At 44.1% G+C, this 12,079-nt stretch overlaps 2 protein-coding genes across 3 annotated transcripts in view; one reads left to right on the top strand and one right to left on the bottom strand.

The window, feature by feature from the left end:
* LOC142572893 (uncharacterized) overlaps window positions 1-12,079 on the bottom strand; it is a 220,090-nt gene that overhangs the window by 169,724 nt on the left and 38,287 nt on the right. The window lies entirely within an intron of this gene.
* Window positions 3,156-7,586, top strand: LOC142571042 (uncharacterized). Of its 2 annotated transcripts, XM_075679341.1 has the most exons (3): window positions 3,156-3,239; window positions 3,330-3,403; window positions 7,210-7,586. In XM_075679341.1, the coding sequence occupies exons 2-3, from the start codon at window positions 3,355-3,357 to the stop codon at window positions 7,491-7,493; spliced, it is 333 nt and encodes a 110-aa protein (XP_075535456.1). In that variant the 5' UTR covers window positions 3,156-3,239; window positions 3,330-3,354; the 3' UTR covers window positions 7,494-7,586. The 2 variants fall into 2 exon arrangements, with proteins under 2 accessions (XP_075535456.1, XP_075535455.1); XM_075679340.1 differs by having other exon boundaries at window positions 3,176-3,403.

Here is a 12,079-nt window from a genome sequence, read left to right as displayed (position 1 = left end):
AGTTCAGTGGAATAATAAAGTTTTCAATCAATCAATCATCACATTTTATTTTGTTTCACATTTTATTATTTAAGTCGGAGAAGATTTAACATAACGGGCATGCCCCTCAGAATTTTGAGGAATAACTTTGTCAAGAATGTAAGACAAGGTATTCGGAACTATAATGATAGAATTGTGTGGCGGTATAACCGCATATATCGCATCTCATATATTGAAAGGTGGCATATACATATACCTCAATATATACGGCACTTGTAGCTCCCGGAGAATTCTGCCAACACCGACACCGCTTTTTCTGGGACACTGGCCCCTAAAGCTGCCGCGTTTAAATACACCTGCAACGCAAACAAGGCATTTCTAGTGTTCGCCCATGTGGTAACTATGCGAAAGGGGATTCACTATCCGTTTGCTCTAAGTGAATGGCAAACTGGGACACCGTTGTGCAGCTATTGGCTGAAAAGATGGCGACAACGGGAAAAAAATGCGCTGCACAGGTTACAGCAAGACACGCAGATTAGGGAAGCGTGAACAGAGCGCATCGAACTTCCAGCGGTCAAGCAGCTAAAATGGCCGCATTTGTGGCCGATGCTTCCTTTAGACCCAGACTATGCGCAATACCCAGATGTAACGCAACCTGTTGCTGATAGTACCAGGCAGCATCGCTTTCGAGCGTTGTTTCACGCAGTGATGAGCCGACGTATGGCTCGACCCCCATGTCAGCCGTCAAGCGCTACAGACACCATCGCAAAGCTGAGTTCACGTGCTCCTGAATACAAAGACTGAGAATACAAAATGCAAACTTCGTGCCAGGATGACATTCAGTGCGCCTACAGAGCATTTCAGGCAAGGTTACATTCTGCCATAGCCTGTGTAGCGCAAGCCGTTGAAGGAGCCGGAGCAACGCTGGGATGAAGGACTACGTGTGATTGCCGATAAATCCGCTCACACGAAACGCGCTGAAATGTTTTTGCTGCAAAACATTTCTAACATAGTGCCTTCTCATGCCAACTTCATTTCTCGACTAAGATAAACTTTACTGGGAATCATACTTTGTCCAAGTGAGCTACGTTGTTTCACAGGGAGCGGGGGCATCTCACATGCGTTCCGCAGTTTTTCATTGAATTCGGCAGAAAAGCCCATCCAAGTCAAATTTAGAGACCACTACCGGTTCAACTCAATATTGTGAAACTGTGCACAGCTCTCTCAGGCGGGGTGGGGGGGGGGGGGTTGGAGAATTTACGGCCTTTTGTTTGTGGGAGCCCGGTACGCCTATCTCCGGTTGGTAGGCCTAGCAGGCGTACTGCAAATGCAAGGCTCGTCCGCTAACAACAAAGACCGCGATGCGCCTACCCCTGGCCCTAACCCAAACGTGGAAGAAGACTACGCGATACACCAGGAAGCAAGCGATGAGCATTACGCAGCATGGTCACCGGAAGACAACACGTAGTGGGTTGACTTCATATGCAGGGCTCAGCGACACCGACAGCGCAAACACGATTGTGAAATAAGCCCAACACCAACCCTGCCCGTAACCAAGGTCAACTAGCCCATTCACAGGCCTCTACCTTGGCCCAGCCTACTACCAAGGGGATGATTTTAAGCTTGTTCTGCGACCACAAAATGGACTTGAGATAAATGAAGTACAAATATCTATGCTATCGCTCGACCTGCTTAATGGAATTCACACCACGCAGCTACAAGTCAATATCAGGATAAGCGAAGATGCAGGGTCCTATAGACCTATAGTCCCATTTCACTCTTCACTTGCAGCAGCAAAGTTAGGTAAGAAAGTATGCAAGCTTTCTGAATGTGTTAATGTATTGTCCACAAGGTAACTTACAGGGATGATATAGCTGGGTTCTGTTGTCGTTATTTATTGTCGGCTGTCAACGTTTTACGCGCAAGCGTAAGCGGCCCGCCACTGAAGTCCGAGGAAGCTTGAAGTTGCGTAGGAAGCGAGCGCCCGACGAGGAAAGCACCTAGCGGTGGAAAAGGAAAACGCGTGCCGGGGAAAGTGTGAAGGAACGCGCTCAGCACGAGGCAAGCCAACGCTATGTATATATACCTAGAGGAAAGTCTACGTGGCATTGTGGAAAGCGGGAAATGAGTAAGGAGACGAAGCATCGCGTAGGACGAGGGTAGGCGGAGAATGCTGCATGGTCTGATCTTCTATGCCAGTTGTTACTGGTTCTGTGTCTAGTATGCACGTACCAGGTGCGTCTCGTGATAATATCGCCCTCGCGTGCAATAGGCTGTTTGTGTCGGTGAAAGCGTGCGACGGTGAGCCGACGATGGCGGCACAGTCTCACACGCGCAAGGGACGCACACGGCCGCGAAGCGCGGCGGCTTATACTCCGGCGGCTGCTGCGTATGGCCCGGCCGCGCGCGGGCCCTATGTTGAAAGCAATCTGTGATGCGGATGGTCTAAGCGCCTTGGCGCATCGAGGGCCAAAAGTTTCCTGTGCGTATAGCGGCCATATGCTTTCGCGTCACCATGTCACTCTACCTGCTTTAATATAGTAAGCTCTCTATCGCAAAAAAAGAAGTTTTATGGGTTTGCGCGTTGCAATTTTCCTGGAAAGGAAGGGTAACTATAAACATCTCCACGAAAGCTTACAATATGGAAGCTGCTTACATGATGTGGAATCTTAAATAGTATGCTTGCATGGCCGACACACTTCTTTGCAGCTTACGATTTGAGCAATTCACTATAGCTGTTATTCGTGCATCTAATTTGAGCCTCATTTGGAGAGCTCTTTGTGGTGCTTTTTCCCATTTCATGCAAACGGAACTACATTACGCTTGTATCGCCCATGTTTCAACTTTGCGCTGTACACCAAATATTATGAATCACGAACTTGTTAGATATAATACATAGAAGTAATAAGAGCAGCTACACATACAATTTCTCTTTATTTTTGAACAAAGAAAAACAGGCAAACCAAAAAAGGAACAGGTGACCCGATAGCAAATATTTGCTGTGCTTTCCACCACTTTTATGCCAGCGACATAGTACAGTGCGCTTATACTGAAGGAACAGCTGTGAACCCTACATATTTCTCATGAGAACAATTGATAATGCCCATCTGACAAGTCTTTCGCTCACTGTCGATAACACTTCAGCAACGGACGCGTTGGAGGTCATTGCTTTCAAGCTTTGCTATAAATGACGATGCATAGTCAAAGGTTAGGGCAGTGGATATGCAATAACAGCAAGTTTTGGAACATCGGTTGCTAATGTAGGTTTCACGCACATATTTCTGAGCTCAGTTATAAACGTACTTTGGCTCTACACGTGCCTCTAATTATACGCATTCTGTTCCACTCAGCACACACCGGCCATCCGAGGCAAATATGCACTGCCTGCTGCTTTGCATAGCATTCTTTGTGGCATCTACCACAGGTAAGCTTTTAGGTTCAAATTGATATTAGCCTACAGCACCTATACCTTTATAATAGCATAAATACAGCCCAGAAATCAGGCCTCTATTATGTATTCACTAATGTCGCATGATGCGGCCTATTTCTATTGACGGCTCTTGATCTTCTGCTCCTAATTCTTACTTAGGTGAAGCGTCGCTCAGAAGGCCTTCAACTGCGTACATTAAGAAATATTGCTTAATCCAATGTTACGGTGTGGTATAGGAGGCCCTGTGTGAATACTGACTACAATTATTAATGATATTTATTAGTAATTTAGGGTGAACAATGTAACACCGTCCGAGCTCATGTTAACGCAACCTGTGCCGCCAATATCAATACTACGGCCCCTTTTGTTTATTATTTCGGTGAATTACGTTACAAAGAAACCCAATAGTCCTGAAATAATCATGTACACAGGAAATTCCAATGCATTTTTTTAAATAAAGACAGTTACAAGCACTGGAATCTAATGCTGTTAGTAATTTGTCGTCTCTTTCATGCACCCAAAGGCAAATGGAATGCAACTTAACACAAGAAAAAACTGCGTGCATTAAATATTGCCCAGTACATCAAACGCATACTAACGAGTCGAAAATTGTGTTGAATGCGAGCCTGATATCAGACTGAGCCCACACAAGTTTCTTTGTCATTATTTGTAGAGCATCTATCTTGCATAGCTCACCATCAGTAGCTTCCCTACAGAACTTGCAAAGCGTGTGATGAGTTTGTACAAAATAGCCGTCTTGATCCCACAATGGTAATGAAATCTGTTTAGTGTGCACCATTTTACTGAAAATTGTGTTATCGTATTTTATTGAAGGGAACGATGACGGAAAAAATTGCAATAAATTATTAGTTTTGAATAAAAAAAGCACTGCTATGCACGCTACATATACATAAGGATATCCTACAAGATAATTTTCGCGGAGTCTGAAAACGTCGCCTCTATTTTTAATATAGCACATGTTCAGGAAAAATGAAATCTGTTATTGCAAACTACTCCAGTTAGTGTACAAAAAAAACTATGCACAAATAGCAACATTGATGGACTTTAGCGACCAACTTTAGGGAGCGAAAACGACGCATGTCCGTCATATGAACTAATTACGGAAAATAATACATGACAGAGCAAATAACCTTGCTTCTCATTAAACGCAAAACAAAACTAAACTCTCTGACGTTAGTCCCCATCTCTTTAACTAAGAATTATATTATTACCCAGCATGTTCATGGTCACTTTGTCCAGTAAAGCTAATTTTCTGTCCCTTTGATGCATGTCAAAATATTTGCTTTATAAAGAGTGCATTTGCCATGTATGTCTTGTATTTCATATTTGTTAGATTGATTATTTGCACTGCGAGTAGATAAGCTCTTTGTGTTAGTACTATTGTTAGGTGACCTTCTTTTTGTCTTTTTGCCTTTCGGTAAAACTATTTTTGAATTCACCACGTTTATATTTTATGACTTCTCACATTATTTTTTGCTTTTCATTATCTCTTTAAATATTACCTGGACAAAAGCAGCGAGCTTGTCACCGACTATTTGGAGTTTTCATTTTTGTAAACCAGGTAAACATACCTCTCTCTGTCAGACATTGCTACATTATTTAGGGTCTGTACCTCTCTTGGCATAGTTAAACAAAAATAAAGCATCTGAATACTGAAGAATTATATAAAGAGGACTTAAATTATCCCAGTCCAATATTGGTTTAATGTAATATCTTAAAAAATGCTATGAGAACACAATCATTAAATGTGAAGAGTCTCAAGGCAGGTTATACTATTGGCATTTCACAAAGCTAACAAGACGGTGTTTAGAAGTCGGATAATTTCAGTAAAACGGTTAAAATTGTAAACATAAATTTATTTTCCGCGATGGACGGACTAATTTTCATGTCACATAAATTTGTTCCCTTGGAACAGTCCGTACCACGATAATACGCGGAAATTTATCCCGGTGCTCCTATAATTAAATTCAAGCTTGAAAACTCAGCATAGCGTCATCACTCTATTAGGCACTATGAACAGATAATAATTCGAAGCATCTTACTGCAACACTCACAACTGATACATTATTCTAATTATATGAATAAAGCAGGCTTAGAGGGGGATCGACTCTTGAGGTTTGAAGCTGCATGCTTCTTCTTAATATATTTCAATTATTTACATAATGGCAGAGTGCAATCAATATAGTAATAAGAAATTACAAGAAATATCACGAAACAATTTACTGAAGGTTACCATACGCCCTAATGCGAAAGTTAAGGGCACATGCATATGTGTTTTTATTTCGCGATGTATCGGCTGGCAAATCAGTATCGTGCGGCACGTTGCAAATTGAGGGAAGTCTGGAGTGACTGCTTCACTAATCGGGAGATCGCGGGTCGAAGCGCGTAGGTGACGTGTGGACGCGAATCACAGCAGCCGCCGTGGACAACCTCTGCTCATGCAGCGCTTTGTTGCCATACAGACGATGCGCACTACTATGATGCCATCTCGTAGCCATCGTCGGCGCAGAGGCATTTGAGCGTAGCACTACGCTTTCTTTCTCACGTTTTTGCCATGCATGCCACCTCCACTATCTTCCCCTCCCTCTCTTTGCTCCCACCGCTCTTTGCATGCTCCGCTGACGCTCTCATCTTTCGCTGTGCTCGTTCACTCTGTTACGAGGTAGGACGCCAACGCCGACTGCAAGAACGGGTGCCTAAGAGCCGCACTTTAAAAGCACATTTTTCCCCAGGAAAGCACTGTTATACATACTTCCGCATGTAAAAAGAAAGAGAGGAAAGTGGAGTAACCTAAATATCTTCGACATATTTTCACTTGTGGACAAATATTTCTTCGTCATGACTCTCACAGCGGGAAGAAGTTTTGCGATCAACAAGAAATTTACTTGCAGCCGGTGCAGCGAGATAATGGACAATGACGCACCCTCTAGGCTGTCAACCTTTTAAGTGTTTTAGCTTTCTTGAAGCATTTGAAGCAATTTCCTAAGTCCGTCCGTCCGTCTGTGTCTGTGACCGCTTTCCCTTCAACATGCGTTCGTGGGTATTCCATTGTCTAATGGGTATAGCACCGGACTGTTGCATTGAGGGAGCCATGTTCAAAACGGACCGTGGGCCGACTTAGATTATGTACATGTGATATTGAGCATACGCCGCTGATCACTAAATCTATTTGACTCCAACTTGTATCACTGTGTAAGCGCCACTGGGTATATGTACTGCGGCGATGACCAGTTTATATGTTGTGTTCTGTGCCAATGCCCGCAGTACCGAGTATACTGACAATTGGTACCGCGTAAAGTCGTTTCTTGCAATCCACCGCGGTGTGTTAACGCCTACAATGGTAACATATTTTTCGTGATTTCTATCTCCCTCTCTTTCTATATATATATATATATATATATATATATATATATATATATATATATATATATATATATATATATATATATATATATATCTATATATATATATATATATATATATATATATATATATATATATATATATACATTGTAAGAAGCGAACAAACAAACATATGCCTGTCTCTCCGTCCTCTTCTCTGAACCCCTTTTCCTCAACCTTAGTCAACGGTATCATACTAGAAACTCCTATCTAGTCAACCAACCTGCTATTCCTCGCTTTAAATTTTTCTGCCTCGTCGAACTCTCTTTATCTGAACTGTTCACCTTTCGGTGTTTTTGCGATTACTTACGCGGATATCTGAGACTTTTGATATTAATGCGCTACATATCTTAAAAAATACATATTTTCTATTCTAGGGGATGAAATTAGAGACGTAAGGGTCGAGGTTGGCCGTGCCCTGGAGACCATGGGCGAGTGGCTGCAGAATGAAGACGCACCTGGCACGGAGGAGGAGCGTGCCGCTCTCCAGGAGGTGATGCTACAGATCGCCGAGATTCGCGCGAAGGACGCCGACCTCGAAGAGGTGGACCCGTATATCTGGGACAAGGTCACCGAAGTGGCCACAAGCATCGCCAAAAAGGTTGTCATCGCATTCGTCACCCAGCAAGCGATCGGTCTCATTGGCGGCGCCATTGGCTGATGCATCCACACAGACGTGGTGCACCATAGTATTCCTGGAAATCTGAAAGATTTCTTTGTAAGCTCATTTATAAAGCAATAACAATCACTGCAATGTTTTATTACCTTCTTAAGTTACCTTCTTACCTTCTGTGCCCGCAGGAGTACAGCGGATCTGCAAGCAGAACGCTCGTGTTCCTTGTAGGGCATATATAAAAGGACATGCAAGTGTATAAGAGCTAGTTTGGGGCTGTCAGATCAAACATTAGCTCCGTGTGCGGACGGTGCTTAATAGGTTTCTTTGGAGTGTTCTTCGAGGCCTATCCTCGCTTATCCCCACTTCCAATACTACGAATTTCTTACTGCTTAAGTCATAGGTCTATTTTAATTTCGCCAATACAAGGTTGCATGTTGCAACTGGTCCGATTGGTAGCCTTGGAGGACGCAATAAAAGAAATTGCTGCGTGCATCGAGGAACTATGAACTTCGGTAGTGCTTCTGGGGTATCAAAGTGGTGCTCGCTCAATCACGATGACCACTTCGGACGCTTACGCCTGTAAATCACCTACGGACAATTTTTTTATCTTATTGTTTCTTCTGGGAGCATCTTCCCACAGCACGTACAACTGCCCCAGACTCCAGCATTGCGACATTCGGTAACCAGAATCTTGCGCGCAAGATGTTCGAATGTTACCACACCGATCTTCACGGCCATGCACACGTCGAGCGAGGTTTCATTTGCCTGGTGTATTATTAACAAGAAAATTAGAGAAGGTGCAACACTCAGACATCTATAAGCCATTGCTATTGAAGACGAGCACTAACACTTACATTACTGGGGTAGTAGCTGGTCACGGTATTGAATTCGATCTTCGATTTGTTATTGTAAATGCAATCGGCTACTCATTTGTGAAATAAGAAACACCATAGTTCAATTTAACTTCTTATCGTTTTCGCATATGAACTATGGAGCGCGTCTCAATTACGAAAGGTATAATCATAACTGTACTTAAAGGTCTGCCCACCTATGAAGTTGCACGTCGTTCAGCAGCGTGCCTGCAACTGCGATCGGAGCCCTTCGTGAATAGAGGCGTACCGATGTTGGCAGCGCGCACTGGTTCAGCTTCCCACTTCTTGTGCACACATCGTGCGATGTCAGGAGTATCAAATCGTTAATGCCATAACTAAACTTGAAAAGTAGTTTCTTCCACCTTAATTGACTAACGCCTACTTCAGGTATGCCGGTGCCATGTGCACGGACTCATCGTTAGCGCTATGGGCCTAAGCTCCGCAGAATGGAATGAACGTCATCTCACAATTGACTTGAAAAGGCTGACGTGTGTGAATTTCAATACTGGAAGCATATTTCGACTTCTTTTGAGCACGTATATATATATATATATATATATATATATATATATATATATATATATATATATATATATATATATATATATATATATATTACCGCGATCAAAATAAGTTCTACGCAGATTTGTGAGTTGGCTTTTCTGCAGTGCGTTTTCGGCGCTCACTGGTGAATCAGTGCGATATAGCTTCGTTTTAACGTGTATGTATATATATATATATATATATATATATATATATATAGTTGTAGCTATAGAAATCACGCTGGCCCTGGTAGTATAAAAAAACGAAAGTTCGATGTACGCTGGATTTGCTTAGCCAAAGTCGCACTTTGACCAAGGCTGGTCCACCAGCCGAAACGTGAGTAATGTATACTGTGCAAATCAAACGTCCGTTGTGTTCTCGTATATATATATATATATATTAAAACGAGGCTTGCTGTGTCTCACTGATTTATCCGTGAGATCCGTAAACTCACTGCAGAAAAGCCAACTTGCACACCTTCGTGGAACACTACAGTTTGCATTCGCAGCAGCGCGCCAGCGTCGACTGGCCGGCTGGTCATTGCGTGATAACGGCTCGAAGCGACGAGCTCAGCAAGAGTAGCGCATGCGCATAATCTCCACTGGAAGCGCGAGTTGAATCTGCTAGGCATGACATCACCCTTATCGTGATCAGCTGAGCTTCCTTACTTATAGGAGTCAGCAAGTGCGTGTGAACACAGGCTCGTCTTATGGTCTGCAAAAAGAAAATCAAGGCCGCTTTCTTAAAGAAAGATGGCTAAACGCCACGCTACCATCACAAAGAGTACATATCAGAATTGCATTACGGCGTGTAACGCAATGCATTCCCAGCCGCCACCATAGGTAGGCCGCGGGTGGAGCGCCAGGCAGAAGAGGCTGCCGTACACAAAGGTAAGTGCCAGCGTGATCATGCCCGCAAGACCGATCCCGTGTATCGACAACGGCATGCAGAAGCCATGTCGGAGACGCTTGCGCATTCGAGATGCCTATTGGTCTTGCCATCTTCAGCGTGCAAGTACATCAGACCGAACACGCACCGTTGCGGCGCGGAAACGTTCGCGGCAGAAACGATGAAGGCCTTAAAGTCACATAGTACGCCAATCCTAGCGTGCGGTGACCTTATCGTCAATGTGGTGGAAGAGCACGGCAAATGGATAGATAGTTTCATGCCAGAACGCTACTCGTTGAAACTGAAGACGATAAAGAAACTCACGACGCAACGTTATTCCTGTACTGATCTCACGTTTGCAAGCAGGCTTCGTAACGTTACGATGGCCGGGCCTCTGGCCGTCTACAACAGCGTTTACAAGACAATACTGTGCAATTGTGCAGTCGTCAGTGAAAGTGTTTGTGTGCGTGGCTATTCAATGTCTGCATGATCTAAACTTAAGGCTATGCAACTTAACGAAATGTGTAATGATTCAACTTCAACGTTTAAAAAATACAATCGTAATGTAAAAACGTTCCCTACCGCAGACTCAGCTAAATAACCGCGCAGTTGGTTAGAAAAACTTGCTCCGGTCGACACGCGGCACGCGAATGTGCCACTGTGGACCAGAAATACGCGACGCGAAGTAAGACACAGGCGTACACTAGCCCCTGGCGGCTCCCACGCAAAAAGGGCGCCTCGCGAACTTGGGGGAGCAGACACACTAAGGCACGCAACGTTTCTCTTTGAAACGCAACTTTACTCTCTATACGACACAGGCTGCTGTACACTGCTGAGGTCGTAAGACGCGGGGCTAGAGGCGGAGGGAGATGCCTGCGGTGAGCGAAGGGGGTCGAACCGGTGGTTGGCGGGGAGGCTGCAGGCATGCAGCCTGCTGCTTGCGGAACTGTCTCCTCAATGTCTTCGAGGCACCTCGGTTTCTCAGAAAAACGGGGCCTGGTAGTGAGGCGCCGTGTTCGTTGCTTAGATTAAACAATCAATCAAATTACATATGCATAGCATCGGGTCGCTCAACATTTCTTCGGTTCGTTGCGTGGTCGTTGGCTTTGGACTTTGACTTTCGTTCACTTTGCATTGGGGGAAAGCGTCGCGCTCAACCATATTTCTTTAAGAAAGGGGCTTTGTTTTGATACGTATACATATACCTATATCTGCAAATGGAGTCACTGTTCCAACCGTGTTGTCGCAGCGATGTCGCTCAGCAGGCGATCGCACAGAGACCAATCGAACGACTCTCACCAGGCTCGTCTTATTGGCGCCGTCAGCACGAAAGCCCACCACACTCTACGACGACTCGCATTCAACGGTGCCGTAGGTGTCACCTTAGTGTGATAAATTTTGTAATATGAAAATAAAGCTTTTGCAGAACCCTTGTGCACAACGTACTGAATTCACGTAAGATGCAAAATAACATATCTACGTTGTCCGCTTTCAATGATCTAATGCGCGTCGTTTACAGAACCGCGATATCTGTTCTTGATGCAGACGTATTACGCTGTAAACGTTGTGCTTCTATATTTCTTTTAATCTTTCGAATTTCTGAACAATATTATAACAAAATTCAAGCCCTAAAAGTAAATTCGGCTTCCAACAGTCACTAGAATTGAACATTACCTCGCAAATGCAACAAATTTCATTAAAATTGGTCCAGGGGTTATCTCAGAAAAACGTTTTTGCGTTTTACTTGTATTTGAACAGGCCGCGTCGGAGTGAGGCCCAAGCTAAAGCTTCCTCTTAAAGGTGATGCTTAAGCATCCTCCAAATCATGCTTTTTACTCTAAGACCCCGGGTTAGACAGCTTTGGATGCTGCAACGAATTGTACGTAACACAGTCTATGTAGGCCCTGCCAGCTTGCGTCATCGTTTTCCCACACGTGTTAGCTACGCTGGTACCTTCCACTGCGGGGTTACTGCAGCGAAACACCGCGTGCTTCGCATGGAACAAAAGTGCCCTAACGTGCTGTCTGAACCCTCGTTACAACCCTCCATCGAATATTTGCAACGCGCAATTTATTAATGTAGACGCAAGACTCGTTGCGAAATGAGGAAATGTTTATTTGGCGGTAAATAAATGCTGGTTCGGGCCTTTCTGCGGATTAATTAAATGTTGTGCCACCAGGTAAATAGTAGTAGCCTCCGCACTAAGTTCCACCGCAACGCATCAGCTGAAATAAGTAAGAGCAAGCATGTGCCATTTTGGTATTTAGTCATTATAGGAATGCTGAATCTAGAGGCGAAATGTGCGAAAGTGATGAATGGGCGGCGTTA

This window comes from Dermacentor variabilis, chromosome 2 (genome assembly GCF_050947875.1).
Source record: "Dermacentor variabilis isolate Ectoservices chromosome 2, ASM5094787v1, whole genome shotgun sequence".
Classification (NCBI taxonomy): Eukaryota; Metazoa; Arthropoda; class Arachnida; order Ixodida; family Ixodidae; genus Dermacentor; species Dermacentor variabilis.
The sequence above is the reverse complement of the archived record's forward strand: the minus strand, read 5'-3'. Positions and strand labels throughout refer to the sequence as shown.